Source organism: Furipterus horrens, unplaced genomic scaffold (assembly GCF_987537825.1).
Source record: "Furipterus horrens unplaced genomic scaffold, mFurHor1.1.pri manual_scaffold_13, whole genome shotgun sequence".
NCBI classification, from domain to species: domain Eukaryota; kingdom Metazoa; phylum Chordata; class Mammalia; order Chiroptera; family Furipteridae; genus Furipterus; species Furipterus horrens.
Window position 1 is genome coordinate 30402836 of NW_028327183.1, and position 18249 is coordinate 30421084.

Here is an 18249-nt window from a genome sequence, read left to right on the forward strand (position 1 = left end):
CCATGGATGCAGCAACAAGATACGGTTTCTATAATCGATATCATCCATCCTATAAAAAGAAGGAAATTCTGGCGCATGCAACAACATGCATGAACCTTGAAACCTTACGCTGACAAAATAAGCCTGAAATAAATGTACAGACACTATAGGATTCCACCGATACGGGTTCCCTACAGTAGTCAAGCTCCTACGGACAGGAGGCGCAAGGGTGGCTGGCTACCAGGACCGGGGGAGACGGATAAAAGTTCATCTTTGTTGGGTGCAGAGTCTCAGTTTGGGAAGACGACAAAGTTCTGCGGACGGACGGCGGTGACTGTAGCACAAGGTGCATGCGTTCGATACCCGCGAATTTAACCTCTGTTGTGGTTAAAACGGTAAACTGAGTATGTTATTTCACCACAATAAGAAAGCAAGGGAGGGAGGGAGGGAGGATAAACAAAAGGAAGTAAAGGGTTCCGTGCCCAGGAAAACAGGAGAGCTGTGAGGCTGGCAGGTGGTTCAGAAACAGCATCCGCTGACCCTGCGGCGTAACGGGTTGGTCGGTACCTTTTCTGCATCTGCCCTCCCCACCTGCACAGGGAACATTCTGTTCTGTCTTCAACTGGAGACCTTTCCACTTAAGTCTTCCTGTGTGGGTGACATTTCATTCATAGGGTACCTGAGCGGTAGTGAAATGTCTGACTCAAGAGTGAAACACAGGCTGAAAACGTGGATATGTGGACGAGAGTTCCTTCCCTGGACTTGAGGGGCAGGCTTTGGGTGCTTCATGGACTCCCTCAAATCGTAGACACCGTCTGAAGCATGTGAGCGCATGTGCGGCTTTCTAGGATTTTAGGTTCTCACAACGTCTCTTGGAATGAAAGCTGCCTGAGGGTTGAGGATGCGTTTCCCCTGCTTCCAAATCCTGAACATCGTTTCCTGAGACATCGAGCGTCGCCAAAACCTGTGCTTGCTGGTGCTGTGCTTGTCGTTTTCCAAAGTGCCTGTACCGCGCTCAACTGATTATTTTAATAAGATCAACTTATTCACTATTGTACAAGGGAAGAGCTGGGAAGAGAGAAAGAGAGGAAGACAGGGAGAGAAACCGATGTGTGAGAGAGGCAAAGACCGCTTGCACAGGGCCCCAGACGGGGACCAGCCTGCGACCCAGGCAGGTGCCCTGACCGGGAATCACACGGGTGAAACTGTCGCTTGCAGGATCAATGCTCAGTGCAACGAGCCACGCAGGTCAGCGCACCAAATTCGCCGTTTGAAACTAAATTGTCACTTGGCAGGGCCACGGACCCAGGAACTTTTTTACACTTTTACCCTGCTCTTGAAAGGTCTTAGTATTTCTGCTTTACCTCCCTCTCCCGCCAGGCAACACTCTGAAATGGAAATGGGAGAGAAGACCTGCCAACCCAGTTCAGGCTCAGAATGGAGACAACAGCGCACTGGCTGGGGACGAGGTAAAGAGCGATGCTGACACTGGAGGACAGCTCTGGAGGCTGGTCTGAGCTTGTAGGGTCAGCAGCAGGAGACACTGTTTACCCTGACCGTCAGGAGAAGTAAGTGCATGCGTGGCACTTACATGGATTCTATGTATGGCAGGTACATATGTGTGTTTGAGTCTTTCAAACTGGTGGCCGGGTGGGAATAACCGATGACATCAGAGGCTTCCGAACCTCCTGATTGGGAGGATCCATTCCGTGGCGCTAGGCAGCCCAGGTGGGCAACTACTTCTGTGATCGCCCACATTTACGGAAGGACAACAAGGAGCCATGGCTGACACTGACTCAAGTGCCAACTGTGACCACCTTGGCCCAGAGCCGAGCACCTCAGGGAGCCCGATGGAGCTCAGAGTTACTCGGGGGAACGCAGGACAATCAGGTGAGGAAACAGGGGGCGGCGGGATTTGGCACGGTTGACATTAAGGAGGAAGGGGGCCCTGAGCAGGCTGTGTGTGAAAGAAAGGAGAGATTCAGAGCACCACCGGATTACAGGAGATGACAGGAGCTGGGGACCAGGAGATCCCCATGAAAGGACAGCCTGGGAGGCAAGCAAGGAGGGATAGGAGATGAGATTCAAAGATGAGAGAAGGGAAGGGAAGAAACAAGGACGGTCCTTTTGTCCCCCTTCAATGGGAGAAATCCTCTCAAACGAGGAAGACCTTTGAGGACACAGAAGAATAACAGCAAGGTGAACATGGGGGGCGGTGGAGGGGCGGAGTATTGGATTCACCAAAGGAGGAAGATGAAAAGATGGCAGGGGAGAAGGCCGGTAGCCTATGAGACAAGAAAGAATGGAGGGGTTGGTTTCTAGGGACGGGGGGAGAGGTGGGGTGGAAACGAGGTCGGGTTTTGGTGACCAATAGCTGAATTTCAAAGGCAAAAGCCTTATAACGTACCCTGGGTTCTTAACTCAGGCGCCTGTGTGGAATCCACCACCGCTGCTCGGACAACCGCAGCAAAGCGGAAGAGGGGGCGAGCAGAGAGGCGGGGGGCACAGGAGGAGACCGTCCCCACGCCTAACAACACCTGGCTCGTGGAGGACCGGGACGGTCTCAAAATGACCCTGAAAAGGAAGCGCGGTACAACGGTCCAGAGAGAACACCAGGAGGCCTTTGCCAGGCTTCTCAGTAAGCAGATACCCTGGAGAGCCCCCTCCTAGCCTACTCTTAAGTCACAACTTTGAAGAACTATACTTTTCCAACAGAAAAGAACTCCCTGCTGGTTGGTGGGCTCTCCTTCCTAGGTGGGCTCCCTATCGAGTCTCAGTGGGGACCCTTAGATTAGGCTAGACTTGAGGAGGGTTTGCACTGGGAATCACGTGGCCTGTGAGTATTGCACCCTCGGAGACTTCTGAGCTCTCACTGGCCTTTTGAATCTAAATACCTTCACGTGTGTAAGGGGAGAGAAGGAGGCCAACTTCACGCCTTGATGTGACTGTCAACAGACAAAGGACGGAATGGCTCTGGCATGAATGAGCAGGGCTGCATTCATGCGTGATGGGGGAGCAGCACTGAGTCGCTAAGATCTCAGTCACGCAGATAAGCTGCTGCCACCCTACGTGTCGCTCGGTCCCCCGGGACTGGGTGGGTGAGGGTGGTGACACACCTGCTTCCTTTCCCAGGGAACGATCTCCTCTATCCCTCTTCCTGGCAGCCTCACCCTTCGCCCCGCTCCTCAACCTTCCCCCAGAGCGGCACGCTTCCCCTCTTGAGCCCGGTACGCTCCCACGGAAACTCCGTTGCTGTCATCAGGCTCACACTTGCCCTCTCTTCACAGAGGACCCTGTCATCAAATGTTTCCTTGAGTGGGACGCGCAGCTGAGAATCTCAGATAAGGTGAGAGGGGTTCCTGCTCTACCATCGACCCTCGGATCAGGCAGCAGTTTCCTGAGCCCGCAGTTCCCCCCACAACCTGCCTTCGGGGACCTAGGCGTGTCTCGCAGTGCGGACGGCAACCCTGCCTCTGCCCCGGCTCTTCTGGGACCTGAGCCCAAGGCTTGTCCCTCTTCTCTCAGCTCTTGGGGACTCCCCCTCGCTCCAGCATCTCAGAGACCCTCCCGATGCCGGCCGGCCCAAACACAGAGCATCTCTGAGACCCTAGGCGCCTGCCATGCCGGGAGCATCAGCCTTTCCCTTATCCCGCTCTTCTTCCTCTTTCACAATGTGAGTCCTCGTGTGTGTCTTCCTCCTCTTCCCACCAGTACCTGCTCTCAATGGTCCTGGCCTATTTGAGCCGCGCCGTCCTGTTCTCCTGGCAGTACCGGCGCATCCACTTCTTCCTGGCCCTGTGAGTACCGTGCTGAACCCCATCAGTCACTTTCATCCTCTGGGGAGCGCGGGGACACGAGCGGGTCTCCGACCTCTCACCTGCTTTCCACCCCATTTCTACCGTGTACACTGGGGATGAACTTGATAGGACTGGACTACAGCGTGTCTTACACTGTTCTTAGGAAGACCCAACAACACCAATGTCCGTTACAAGACTGAAGAAACCACAAGAAAACATCAGGTCCTCACAAACATTTCACACCACCCTTCCCCTGAGTAAACAGGCTTGAGACGAACCGTTCCTAAGTCTTCTCCCCTACATCCCGCCACACCTCTCGACGACACCAAATGTCACGGTCTTTCTCCTCAAGGCAGGCCCCCGTCACATACCACAGATCGATTGTGAATACTCGCCCCGGGTCCCGGGCCGGCCTGTTCGGCTGTTTCGAGTGCCGTGCGGTCCACCGAAGTGTTGCGGGTTCGGTCGCGGTCAGGGCTCCTGAAGGAGGCGACCGATCCGGGTTTCTCGCTCACGTCAATGTCTCTCCCTCTCTCTGAATCAATACACATCTCCTCGGGGGAGGAGAACAAACAGTAAGACCCAGGGCTCTTTCTTACCAATCTCCCTGAATGGACTTCGAAACACAGCTCTAACCACTTCCCCACCCCCCCACCCAACAAGTCCACTGGCTCATGTTGTTCTCAACCGAGGCCAGAGTTCTCGCTGTGAAATCAGCTCTCTCTGCACCCTCCATCAAACCCGGTGACCACCCTGACACTCCCTTCTTCGTTTCGCTGCTCTTCCCAACACCCTTCCCTGACTGTATATTGTGCTTTCTGTCGCGGTACTTTTACACGCATGTAACTGAAAGACACAATCTCCTCTGAAACTAACTCAAACGCCAAAACCTTCGGACCTCCTCACTTCTGCACCCCGGTAGCCAAGGAAAAGCATTGCTAATTTAAATAAACAAACAAACAAAAAGCACATATATATCAACGGGTTCTTAAAACACTCGGCACCCTCCTCTTCATGTCGCACAATCTGTATGACATTGAGTCTCTGAGGGCATCAGTTTTGCACTTGACGAGGACACAAAGCGTTCGGTCATTCGTCCTATGAAACCTTACAAAGTGCACCTCCAGGGCCAGGGAGTGTGAGGATGGGAGCATTCAGAAGGGCCCCTGAGGGAATGCGCCAAGGAACCCAGTCCTGCCTCAGTCACTTGGTAGGAAACCGTGAGGACTGAGATGGGCCAGTCGGCTCCTGCCCGCAGGAGCTGTCCAGGGGCTCACACGACAGGGAGACGGGTGTGCGCGCGCACGGCAGGGTCAACGAAGGGGGTGGGCTTCCCCACTCAGTTCACTGTATCTGCATCGTCAAGGTAGGAGAGGGGCCCTTCAGCTGCCTGCTCAGCAGGGGCTTCTTGTGCCTGGGAGGCGCTCTGCGACCCTGCATGGGGCTCCTGCGGGTCCTGTGTGAAGGCCGTCCTGCCTGCGTCCTCTCTGGGAAGCTGACTGCAGGCAGGGCCCCTCTCCGTCTGCTCTCAGCTGACACCCTGATGGCTTTCCTCAGCTACCTCGCCATTGACATGGAAGAGGACCGCTGCGCCCCTAAAGAGGCCATCATTTTCTTCCTCTACGGGAACAACAACCGCGCCTGGCGTCCCATGTTCCAGAAGCAGCGGTTTGAATTCTTCCGCTCCATGGGCTACAGGGCATGGGTCACCAAGGAGGAGTGTGAAGAGGTAGGTGGGCGGCGGGGCTCTGGTGGAGGGCGGTGCCGGGCTGCGGAGGGAAAGGGTCCTGGGCCTCACAGCTGGGACTGGGGGGGTGAGAGAGACGGGGGTGGGGGGAAGGGGCGGACAAGGGGAGGGTCGTGGGTCCACCTGGAGAGCCCTCACCTTTTCAGGGACTCTTTGTCTTTCCAGATCCAGGCCTTCGATCCCCAGCTCTGGGTGTGGCGGCGAGACCGTGCCCTCCTTTCTCAGACCCCGAAGGCTAAGGTAGGTGTGAACGGAGGGAGGGCTGTGTCCCCACGGGTGCAGACGGAATCATCTGTGGACCCTGGAGGAAACCCGACACATTTAACTGCACCGCCCATGATCGTCGACCCCATCCCTCTCCGTCACCCTGCCACACGTCTGAAGCACACCCACCAGGCACACAGCCAGGCATGTGCCGGAACTCCTTTAGCTTTACCTTGTCCCAAAAGCACTTCCCCTGCCCTTCCATTCTAAACGATAGCTTTGCGGAATAGAGTTCTTTATGAAACAGGGCATGAAACGCACTCCTGGTGTGGCAGGGCCGCTCCCCACTCCCGGCTCCACTCTCTTTCTCTTGTCTTCAAACTTTCCGCTGCTGTGGCAGGAAGGCGACAGCCTGGAGAGCAGGAAGGCCGCCTGCCCCTGGCCTGCGCTGGCCTGACTGGGACATCCTTCGAGCACACTGTCCTCGGCACCAGGTTGGTGTCTCAGACCCCAGGCTGGGGAGAAACCACGGGAACCAGCCCCTCTGGGCCAGCACTGCCCATCCCTGGCCTTGGTTCAGAATGCACCGACCCTCTGCTGGGCAGAGCTGGGATTCTTCCCATCTGAGAAGTGGGCGGCCTCTTGGGAGCCTATCTCATTTCACCGGCCTTCTCCCAACATCCCCTAAGGGGCGCCACTTCTCGGTGAGGTGGCTCACGCAGTCCTCGGTGCATTGGACGGTCTCTTTGACATTCTCTCACAGCAGAGTCTCCGGCTCGGTGCAGCAGGCATTCCTCCGGGTGCTTCTCAGTCACATTCGGGGTTCATTCACTGAGGCTGCTTTCACCCGCGGCAGCAGCTCGGCTCACGTTCTCCAGCATGATCTTTCCAAAGGACGGTTTTCCTCCAATGATGTCTTGTCTCCGGTCCCTGAACAGCCACCAGACAGCCTCCTCTTCTCAGGAAACCAGACACGTTGTTTCCCAGAGGAGAGGCAAGGCCTGCAGGGAGTGGCCTCGAGCTCACTGTGCTCCCTGGGAGCTGGCCTGGCTCTGTGGGAAGGGAGGCGGACAGGTTGCCACACTCCTGGGGCCTGGGTCTCCACCCTGCACTCGCATGAGTGGCCACCCCACCTGGGGAGCACTTGTGAGCCTGCAGGGTACCTGGCACCTACTGAGAGCTCAAGCTGAAGATGAGGCAGACACGGAAGCCATTGTCCGCGCGCTCACACTAAAAAGCCTTCAAAGGCAAGAAGCTGATGAGCATGTCTCGAGCTACTACTGTGACCAGGGTCCTGAGGCCTCGCTTGGGTCCCATGGTGCTGTCATGTGAGCCAGCAGGGAGGGCGGGTCAAGAGCAGCAGCCACAGGGCTGTGGTTTCGCTGCCCGGTGTGTTAGCGGCTCAGCGCACACGGCTGGGTATCTGTTTATTTCATTAAAATAAAGTTTTCTTTTTATTAACCTTGGGGAGAGAATGAGTGATATCAACGTGGATCGTTGTTCCACCTATTTATGTATTCACCGGCTGCTTCTTGGATGCGCCCTGATGGGGGATCGGACCCACAACTTAGGCACACAGGAACGCCACTCTAAGCAACTGAGCCTCTCACCCAGGGCACGCACATGGCCGTTCACAGTTAAAATCAAGGGTACAAATATCAAAATTCAGAACCTCAAGTGCAGTGACCACATTTCATGTGCTCAATAGCCACATGTGCCTTTTGGCTCCTCTACTGAAAGGTACTGATCTAGAATATGCCACTGTAGAAAGTTTGCCCGGATGGAGCTGTATTACACGGTACTTGCTCAGTAAATAGTAAGGCACAGAGAAGGGATAAAGAGAGTAGCAGGAAAAAAGAGAAGAGGGGGGTAGATGTTGCTTTGTGCTACCAGACTGGAGACCGAGGTGCCACGGATCACGGGAACAACTTTCCCAAAACCCCTTCACAACTGTTTGGAACACATTCTGCCCAGAAGGTCTCAGAGGTCAGGGCGTTACCTGGAGACAGCAGTCCGCAGCCACAGCAGACAGCAGGTAAAGTCGAGGCCAAGCTGGGCCATGGAGCAGCAGCTTCCAGTCCTGGCCTCTGAGGAAGTGCCAGACCAAAGGCTTGCAGACAGCGCCCTCTTGTGGCTCCTCGCGCCAGCTTCAAGAAAACACACACAGGCAGGGAATGCTGCGGCTCAGGTCTCATAAACTACACAGCACCCTGATGGGTGGGGTCACTGCAGCAAAGCTGCCACTGCATTAAGGACAGGTGGCTGTCACTGCCCTGGAGCACATCTGGACCGATTTCTGAACGATGGGACCAAACCCTCCCCCATACCTGGAATAAAATCACCACTGCCGCCACTGAGGCCCAAGCGCCACGTTCTCCACAGCACCTCCCCTGCCACGTTGTCTGCCGTAGCCTCTGAGGGGGTCTCCCTTGTCCACTCGCACCTTGCATCCCAGGCCATCGATTCGGCCATAATGCCTTTTCCCAAACACAAGTGTGACGCACTTGTGATCTTCTAAAAACCCCCCACTGTCTCGCCCCAGCTCCATCCTCTATCGCAGTCCCCTGCCAAGCATGAGTCTCCTACGTGGCTTGCACACCCCGCACTGTCACCTGGCGGCCTCCACACGGTGTGCCTCTGCCCAGACATTCTGTTCTCACCCTTCACTGGTGGAAAATGAGACTCATCTTCAAGTCTCAGCTCAGATGGCCCTGCCCCTCGGAACATTCCCTCACCCTCAAGACCCAGTCAGAGTGCCTTATCTTATCGATGGTTCCTCATCCCAGAGCCTGAGGCAAGGGCCGAGGACCAGGGTTTTAGTGGGAGTAATCCAGGCGGGCTGGTAAGGGAGGGCGGAAGTGAGACAGGGAAGGAAAGGAGCCAGGATAAAGGACATTTCCAGAGGGGGACTTTGGACGGGGACATTTCCTGGCGCCACCGCAGGGATCTCCAATGTCACAGCCCTTGGGGTCACCCGGGGAGCCTGCGGAAGCCGTACCCAGCCCGCTACCCATTACGTGAGAATCCGCAGGGTGGAGCAAGGGCATCAGTGTTTTCTCTGTGTGGGAAAGACGAACTGCTTACAATCTCCTGAGACCCAGCTTGGGTGCGTCTGGGTCAGGCCTGAGGACCTGGATTCCCAAACACATCCTGGGGAAGCGGTGCTGTGGTCTGGGCCCTACCAAGGAGCCAGGGTGCCTGCCGCCCAAGTCGTGCAACTCCAAGGCCCGCCTGACAAATCCGCGCAGGGCTGAACCCGCCCGGTGGCCCGAGGACTTACCGTGATCTTCGTGGCCCTGGCATGCTTCCCATGGAAGCTGAGCACGACACTCTCCAGGCCGTGGCTGCCGTAGGTGCCTTTGAAGAGGCCCGGCCTGATGAGGTCCTCCGGGTGGCTGGGCGGGAGGTAGATGCGGCGGCAGGTCAGGCCGTTGCTGCGGGGAGGGTGACGGGAGAGCGTGGCAGAGCCGCACGGGGCTGCAGCGGTGCAGAGCCCGCACCTCCCCGCCCCACCGCGGGGCCCAGGCCGTGTGGCTGACCTAGGATGCCACATCCGTAGGGAGCAGGGGCACCCCATGTTCCCGAGCCATGCTCACCCCACCCACAGGTGCACAGCACCCTCACACCTTCTCTGATTCCAATGAGGCTTAACCCTTTGAGCGCCATGCGTCACTGTTAAAGTTTGTAGGAGAAATGCCATGTTATTTTGCTCAGAAATGCAGTTGATGGAAAATGTCTATAAGAGCATTATTCATGGGCTGAAAATTTCACGACATGTAGTAAATACCCCCTTCTTTTGTAAGCCGTGTCCTTTGACACAATTTAGCAAAAAGTTTACTGCATTAAAATTATTTTGTGACAACAATTATTTTAGAAAAAAAACTCTTTCCTTCAATATGGCTTTTGAAGTATAATATGTGGCATAAGATAAAACCGATGATTACAATCTGAAGAAACACTGCGCTACAATGATAACAAGCACTTGTCCAAGGCGATTCTTAGAGCAGGAAAAAGGGGCTATCATTTAGTAGTCTCAGGGGTATTGAAAAAACAACAGTGAGGAATGGTGTGGTTGGAAAGAACAAATGCTTTTAATTGGATGCAGAACCAGTGGAGAGGTCCAACTAGTGACTCTTTGGGGAGTGACATACAGCACCACAGCCTAAACAACACACAGAAGTAGTGGGGGTAGAGCCCTGTTTCCTCCCATTTCTCCTGCTCTGTACGGACACGGGCTTGTAGCTACAGACACCATGGCAAACTCGCTGGCACCAAGACCGGGAAGAGAGAGGAGGCCTGGCCCCTTGCCCGCACACGGCTGCCGTACCTAAGGGAGCCCGAGCACACACTCACCTGGATGTGGCCGTTGTGCGGCCCGCTGTGGCCATACATGCACTCCGCCGTGGGTCGATTTCTTCTCCGTCAGGTGAATTCTAAACCAGGGCTTGAATCGCATGGGGTCATCCACATCGGGGCCATGGGGAGGCAGGTACATTCAACCGATAATGAACGAGCCGTCCCACCTGTAGGAAGGACAAGGGCGCACGTCCACAGGAGGGTTACCTGAGGCACCAAGGCAGAGGTTCCTCACCCGCAGCTCTTCACAGTGACCACCCACGTCTGCATGCTCCAGGCCCACGGAGCACCTCAGGGCCAACACACATCAAGATACCCCTGATCTATCACAATGGGACAAGCATGGCCCTGCCCATCAAGTGCTTGTTCATGACAGAGTCGTTATCTAATGAAAAACAATGTGAGCCCTGGCTACTGTGGCTCAGTGGACTGAGTGCCCGACTGCAAACCAAAGGGTCACCGGTTCCATTCGCAGTCAGGGCATAGGCCTGGGTTGGGGGACAGGTCCTCAGGTGGGAGCGTGTGAAAGGCAACCACACATTGATGTTTCTCTCCCTCTCCTTCTCCCTCCCTTCCCTTCTCTCTAAAAATAAATAAATATTTCTAAAAGTCAATGAGACTATACTTAATAACAGTGTATTTGATCACTGAAATTTACTGAGAAGACAACTTCAACGTGAGATGATGGATACGTTAACTACCGGTAGCTAGATGGTGGGACCATGCAGTGTGCCTTAGAAATCTTACATTTTTGTCAATTATATCTCAATACAGCTGAAAAATGAACTCTTTAAATGCAAAAAAAGCAGTTAGACCTGAATCCAAGAAAGCCTTTTAGAAAGGGGAGGTAGCTAAACGACACGAGGAAGAAGCGGAATAATCTCCTAAGTGATGCCCAATAAATAGGGCAACTGACCTGAGAAAAAAACGGGGTGCTGATTTCAACAGGACATCACGAGCAAAACACACAACTACAGCGTGCGGGCCTGCTTTGGGTCCCGATTGGAACGAACCAGCTGTCAAAGGCAGTTTTGAGACTATCGGGGAACCTTACATATGCACAGGGTCTCAGGTAATGTCAAGGAATTACCGCTACTTTTGCAAGATGTGATAAGAACGTGGTGCATATGTAGGGAAATACCCACATTTGTAGAGATCCACATTGAAGGATGAACACATGAAGCAACACAGGCCTGGGATTTGCTTGAAACCTCCCAAAAACAGAACGGCAAGGGGCAGAGACAGAGGCCACAAACTTGGCACACTACCAGTAACTGCTGAATCCCGGTGGCAGGCATTGGCAGTTCATGCTACCATTCCCGCTATTCTTGTGTGTTTGAACCAGTGACAGATAGAAAGGGACAGAACTCAGATCAAAGGACACGCAGTCCCCACACACACGCTCAGCACAAATGCACCCACATTCTCAGTGCAGGGACACGGACAGCCCGGTCGGGAGGACCCCGTAGTCGCTCCTGCCTGCCCAGGAAGAGCCCAGATCTACAGCTTCTAGCTCTAGCCACGGGAGGAGAGAACTTACTCACTCCTGTGGCTGCCTGTCTGAGACGAGAGCCAGTTGCTGTTATTCAGTCATGGCATCCATTTCCCCTGCTTTGAGAAGCTTCTTTTTATTCATTTTTATGACTCACTGCCAGTATGAAAAACAATTCTCACCCCCACCCCCCACCCACCCCACGACTAAAAAGAAAAACATACGCCCACGCTGGGAGCTGTTGGGTTGTCCCTGAGAAAATGCTTTAATAGCAAGGCTTTTGCCCAGTGATATCAAACGTAACATATGTAAAGTGTGTTTCTTAACGAACGCTCCCACCAAAGAATATAAAGCCATACTTATCCCCGTGCAAACCCCACTCGGTGAGCAACCAGAGTCCCCAGGTGGCCCGTCTGGACCACGCTCGGAAGAGCCACACTGAGGCTGTCCGGGGCCGCTGAGAGGCAGACCCACCACTGTTACATGGCGAGCAGCCGGTCTCCCGGACTGGGCTTCTGGCCTGAGCCAGCGAGAAGGGAAGCAGGGGCAGAACACCAGCGCTCCCCGGGGCACCCGACTGTTTCCACTGGGACATCAGCTACAGCAACACCTGGGCCCAGGCGCCTGCCCGGAGCTGCCAAAGTATTAACCGCACATGCCTGGCCCTAGCGTTTCTGTTCAGGAGGCCCTGTTCAGGGCACATGCACACCTCACGGTGGGGGAGAAGCTGCTCTACAGAGAACCACCTAGGGCCGCGAAAAATAACTGATGAGAGGTTCCTTGTGATTGCTCCAATGACATATAGCAAGCAGCTGACTTGCCCCTCGGGTAGAAAAGGCACTAAGTTCCATCCACATGGGGCAGCAGTCCTGACTTCACAAGAAACCACACATGAAGAGAAAAGAAAAGAAAAGAAAAGAAAAGAATTCACACGCGAGGCTCTCGGACTCACCACCACATTCAGCAGTCCTCCACAGGGCCCGATATCCGGCTGCCACAACCCCGAGATGTGTCTGTATCGGTGGAGCACTACAGGAAGAGACAAAGCGGGTCTTCATTTTAGAGCCAGCCAGTCTTCACTTGACAGTGCATCAGGGGACAGGGCAGGAGGGGGAAGACAGGACTATGAAGAAATTACAAAGGCTTGTAACAGCCTTGCACACAAGGAATTCAGCAAAGCTTACCTACAAAACTTCCTAAAGAATTCTAAGAATGAAAACGTCTTTGAAAAGCATAGTAAAACAGACAACGGAGTCCTTTGGAAACCCAGCCTCAGTGTGAGCAGCTCCAATGACAGGGAACTGCTGTCTTGCAAGACATGGACTGAGCTGAGCGCCTTTGTGAAATGACGAGCCTCGCGTCCGTTTACACAGCTGAGGGGGCACGGGAGTCCTTAAGAGGTGGCGGCAGAGCCCACAATGTCATGGGACTGTACATTAAGAATTAAGTTGGGTCTTCTCTCTTTTTTTAAAAACATCGCACTTCCCCACCTGATTTCAAAAGCAAGGCAACCGTATTCACTGAAGACGACTGGAGAGAAGGAAACCCAGTGCCAACCTGAAATCTCACTAGAGAGAGGACCAGCTGCAGTAAACCTTTTGGAAAATGTCCTTCACTTCAGTTTTCCTCTGCCTTTGCACACGTACTTGTTCGGTGAAAGCTGACTGAATTAATGGGCAACCAACTCACGTAAAGCCCTGACTGCCAGGCGTAGGGTCTGGGGTCTCTGTGCAGGCACTGTGTGGTAGGTAACGTCGTGTACCAACTGGACTGGACCACAGGGTGCCTAGACACTTGGTCAAACATGATTGCACATGCGCCTGGGAAGGTGCTTCTGGCTGAGGTTAACACTTATACCGGCGGACTGAGTAAAGCCGACCGCTCTCCCCACTGGGGTGGGCCTCGTCCAGTCAGGTGGAGACCTGAGTGCAAGGCTGATCTCCCACCAGTAAGAGGGAACCCCTCCTGCCTGGCTGCAAGAGCTGAGACATGGCTTCTCTAACTACAACAAGATAATAACCCTCCTGTGAATGAGGGGGGATTTCCTCCTCCTGCCTGACAGCCTTGAGGTGCACACTGGCTGAAAGTGGCCTGTCCAGCCTCACTGTATACCAAACTCCTTCTATCTACTAGAGCAATTTGGAGCACTGCCAGGATTCTAGGTTAGAACCTCAAAGCCAGAGCCCTACAGGTCGTTATTTTCAAGTTCAAAATGCACTTCAACAGTCACCATCAATTTGCACACAGGGACACGTGGGAGGTATGTCATAAGGACAGCACATCGCCCCATGATGCTTCCACCTTCTTACACACACAGATTAGTAAGATAACACATGGCCTGATATGGAGAAAAAGAAACACAAGTGATACTGCAAAAGCCACTAATCTGAGGCCACAAAGCTCCTGACAGTCCCAATCTGCAGCCTCAGGTGATGCTGACTTGCTTCTCTCTAGGACAGCGTCGTGCACTCGGTCAAGACTGTGGATCCTTTCTGGTCCAGCAGAACACGGCCTAGAGGCTTTGAGAAGACCAGGGGGACACGGGCCCTCAGTAGCTCCAGGAACGGAGCGAACGGAGGAGGAGGAAACAGTGCAAGGTCCCAGGCACCTCGCAAACCAATCGTCACAGCGCTTCTCTGGAACGTCTGGGTAACAACAGAGAAGAAATTCGAAGCTGCACTGCATCAGAACATTTTAGGAGCACTGGGATACTGGGGCGTAGAGAGGTTTGAAATTAGGGTTGAAATGACTGTTTTTTCCCCTCAAATACTTTATTTATTTATTTTTAGAGAGAGGGGAAGGGAGGGAGTAAGAGAGGGAGAGAAACATCCATCTGTGCTTGCCTCTCATGCACGCCCGATGGGGACCTGCCTCGCAACCCAGGCCTGTGCCCTCACTGGAAATTGAACGGGCCACCCTCTGGTCCACAGGCCAGCGCTCAATCCACTGAGCCGTGCCAGCCATGGCTCTCTTTTCACACATTATATATTTTTTCCTCATACTCATGGAGGCAAGAGACCACTCAGTTTAAATATGTCCACAGAGAAATGCAGCCAATGCTTACCCACATCGTATTTTCATTATGTTTTCTGGATCTTCCTAATTTCCTACAACACAATGACTACTCCATTTTTATAACTACACCCAAAGCGTAGAGAGGACAGCAATCTCCAGTTAGAACGGTGCCTTCTAAGCTGTTGGCTATCAGCAGATGGGGGACATCATAACACGTGGCTAAAGTCCAGAGGCCCTGGAAGGCGTGGTGAAAAGTCTGGACTCACGATACATTCTTACAAGCTACAGAAAACGTCCGACCACAACACACGCCCAACACAACTCCAGGCACTTCCTAGCTCCCAGCCCCCGAGCCTCCCTCCCACACGTGGGTCACAATTCCATTCTCGGTCTTGGCTATCAGTTCCAGAGACACTGTTGTTCTAGAAGAATCCCGTGGCAAATGTATGACATAATGACCCTCTAAGTGCTTGTCCACTGCATTTAAAAGCCCGTGCCAGGCTGTTCCCGTCAGCACAGCCATGGCGATTGATCGACAACTCTCATTAAGAAGTGCTACGTCATATTCTCTTCCACGGGCCTGGAGAAGGCACCGTGGCTCACTGACTGCCAAGCAGAGCGAGAGCGGGGCCGTCTAAGACAGAATGTTCTAGAGAGGCTGCTTCCAACAGGTTTTGGAGGAGAACACAATTCATGCCTTCAGATTTGGCCCACCTCACCCCCTTGGGGCCCGGCTCCTCCTGACCGCTTATACACACTCCTGACGAGCCCCCTCGCCACTGGTCTTCACTCAGGCAGCTCAGCTCTGGGCCCGACGACACAAGCACTGTGGGCTGTGCACAGCGCTCAGACACTGCCCCCAGCACGCCCACCAGTCCTGGCGTCTCCACACTGACTCCTGGGGGGTTCCCCGCTATAAGTAAAATGGGACAAGCGAGCTCGTCAGCCGCACGTCCAGAGCCTGGCAGGGCTTAGGAGAAACGCCACAGATGACTCTATTCCTTGTGTTCCGAGTAGGTTTTATTAGAAACCGTGCCCTTATAAGACTCAGAAGTGGGTCTCGTCCACACAGGCGATGCCGACACAGGGCCCACTCAGCGGGGCTGAGGTCATAAGCAGAAGCGGGTCCCTGCAAGCAGATATTTTTAACATCTTTCTTGACAACTGAAATTCACACTCTGCATCTCAGCTCAACCTAATAAAAACTGGAGATAGCCTTAATCACCATGGAATATGGCTTAGGAAAAGTTCCAGAGCCCAAGTAATGTCCATCAAGAGGAATCCGGTTCTAAATAATTAACTCTTTCTACGGCGTTTTGTCTCACGTGCATGTGGGTACAGGTACGCAATTTCTTCAGATTCACATATGCTGTCTAAACGCAAGTGACTACTGAAGCCTAGGACAAACCACTTACACTACCTTTTGGAATACAAGGGCTTTAGGGCTTCGACCCTGCTCTCTCCGCTCGGCCTTAATAAATAATAGGTGCTAAGGTATGCATCAGAGCGATCGTGCTGGTACTACCCCAAAACACAAAAGATGCTGCAGAAACCTGGCCCGGCCCAGCCCACCGCTCAGGTACGACGCTGGTTACGGCCACCCCACAGGGAACAGAGCGGAAAGGTGAAAAGACAGCACAAGCCAAGGGCAGCTGGCTCTTAGGACCAAAGCGTCCGCGTGCCGTGAGTCAGAGGTCCCTCCCCATGCAGCTTCTCACCATGCTGCCCTGCCAAAGCCAAAGCAGCAGGAGGTACATACGGCAGGTGTACGCATCTCTGTACCTCATGTGCTCGTAACCGGGAGGAATTTTCACGAAACGTCCTGACCTCACGCGAGGGTTTACACCTGAACAGACACAGCAGGGAAAGGGCTAAGGATGGTTCCACTTTCACGATGGTATAAATAGTTTTCATATGACTCAACACCCTTTCCCTCTCTGCCATCGCACTCAATCCCTGGTACCTTGGGAGGCAAGCACTTGTCAAAAATGAGAGGCCTGGCTGGAAAGAAAATGTGCTAGATCTTCATTTTAATCAACAGATTCACACCAGAAACTCATGAGGGAGGGCAATCTTGGGACACTCTCTTCCTGTCCCTGTCATGGATCCATGGAGCTCACAGCAGAGGGCGCAGCCTGTGGGCATTTAGAGTGGCTCTTTTGGGAACCCTTGTGCCCCGACTAAGATATCCAGCTTGTATAATGTATGCCTAGTGTTTTCCTCTGCTTGTGCTCGTTCTGCTGTTGAGTATGGAGGATGTCTGCCAGCTCCTAACTCAGACCCTTCGCTTCTGAATCAAGGCTGGCTCACGCTCCCACCTATGCCAGGGAATAAGGGTGAGTTGCCTTCAAAAGCAAACTCACAAAAATATGCTCCTGCATTGTGAAACCTGCTTTCGTTGGGGGCAGATTAAACACTTTAGGATACCAAATGAAGATAATATAAATTATTCTCTGAATTTCCCAACCGTTTTCAAGGGGTCAAGAATAACCAGTCAAAAGAAACCTCCAGATAGCCTCCTTTGTCTGCCCACATCCCCGCACGCACGTGTGTGTGTTCACCTCGTCATGGCCCTTGTCCCCAGTCTGTTGCTCACATCCTGACCTACCCCTGACCACACCAGTTCCTGCTCCCCAGAAGTCCCTACCCACCTACGGAGAAGATTGTTCTTTGACGTGACTGTGTCTGTCCCACAGGTTGGACCTGAGCCAGAATGGAGGCTCATTTCTGCAAACACCTCTCAGAGACTGGTTGATCAGAAATGATCTTCATTTAGATTTAAATCGGCATCCTCCATAGTCTCCTGCTGTGTACTGGTTCCCAGAACAGGTGCTTGTCCCACCCGGGCCAAACATGTAATTACCTATACCTGGCTGCACTCATGTACTAGTACCTGTGACTTTCACCCCTCTTTCCTATGTCATTCTTTGGTGCTTGCCAAGTGGTGTGGGGATCCATTTCATTCTTCAGCTGCCCCAGACGTACCTCATATGTAAGTTTGGCCAGCCTCTGCTTCAGTCTGCTCCCTGCTCTCCCTTACAGAGGTAGATTTTCCTATCTCACGGCTTTTCCCTGGGTCTGCGTGCACAAACACCAGCTACCTGCCCGACCCCCTACACTCACAGCCAAGACGTGCTCTGCAGGGGCCTTATTGACCACGTATGCTGTCCTCTGGGGGTCACAGCCTGTAATGCCTGGGACACGTGAGCACCTGCCTCCCTCTACGATGCTATTTGGAGTGCTCGCACTCTTTTTTCCTTTTTGAAGATTTTATTTATTTACTTTCAGAGGGAGGGGAAGGAGGGAGACAGGGATGTGAGAGAGAAACATTGATTGGTTGCCTCTCACATGCCCCCAACTGGGGACCTGGCCTGCAACACACGCATGTGCTCTGGCTGGGAATCGCACTGGCGACCCTTCAGTTTGCAGGCCGATGTTCAATCCATTGAGCCACACGGGCCACGGATGACAACCGTCTCCATGCTGCTCTAAGATGACATCATCAAATAGCCTCACAACACTCAAAAAGCAGTTATCAAAGAGAAGAACTGGTCATATTACTCATAAAAGCCAGCTGGTCGTCCCTAAGAGTCACACAACTTTTCTTGAGTGTGTGTACACAGGGACTGGTGTAGCGAGCTTGGTTCTAACTCTAAAGA

General features: G+C 53.4%; 1 protein-coding gene across 1 annotated transcript; it reads left to right on the top strand.

The window, feature by feature from the left end:
- Window positions 1-1760: 1760 nt before the first annotated feature.
- On the top strand, window positions 1761-8407 carry LOC149994352 (speedy protein E4-like). Its single transcript, XM_090259038.1, has 7 exons — window positions 1761-1869; window positions 2405-2617; window positions 3144-3206; window positions 3267-3325; window positions 3691-3776; window positions 5334-5505; window positions 8288-8407. Exons 1-7 carry the CDS (start codon window positions 1761-1763, stop codon window positions 8405-8407), a joined length of 822 nt encoding a protein of 273 aa, XP_090115164.1.
- Window positions 8408-18249: the final 9842 nt, after the last annotated feature.

What these genes read in the sequence shown, in the direction of transcription:
- LOC149994352 (XM_090259038.1), top strand. Translation starts at nt 1,761, where the DNA reads ATGGCTGACACTGACTCAAGTGCCAACTGTGACCACCTTGGCCCAGAG. An exon ending in CGCTTCCCCTCTTGAGCCCG is followed by an intron (nt 3,207 to 3,266) that starts GTACGCTCCCAC and finishes CTCTCTTCACAG; the next exon opens with AGGACCCTGTCATCAAATGT. An exon ending in ATCCACTTCTTCCTGGCCCT is followed by an intron (nt 3,777 to 5,333) that starts GTGAGTACCGTG and finishes GGCTTTCCTCAG; the next exon opens with CTACCTCGCCATTGACATGG.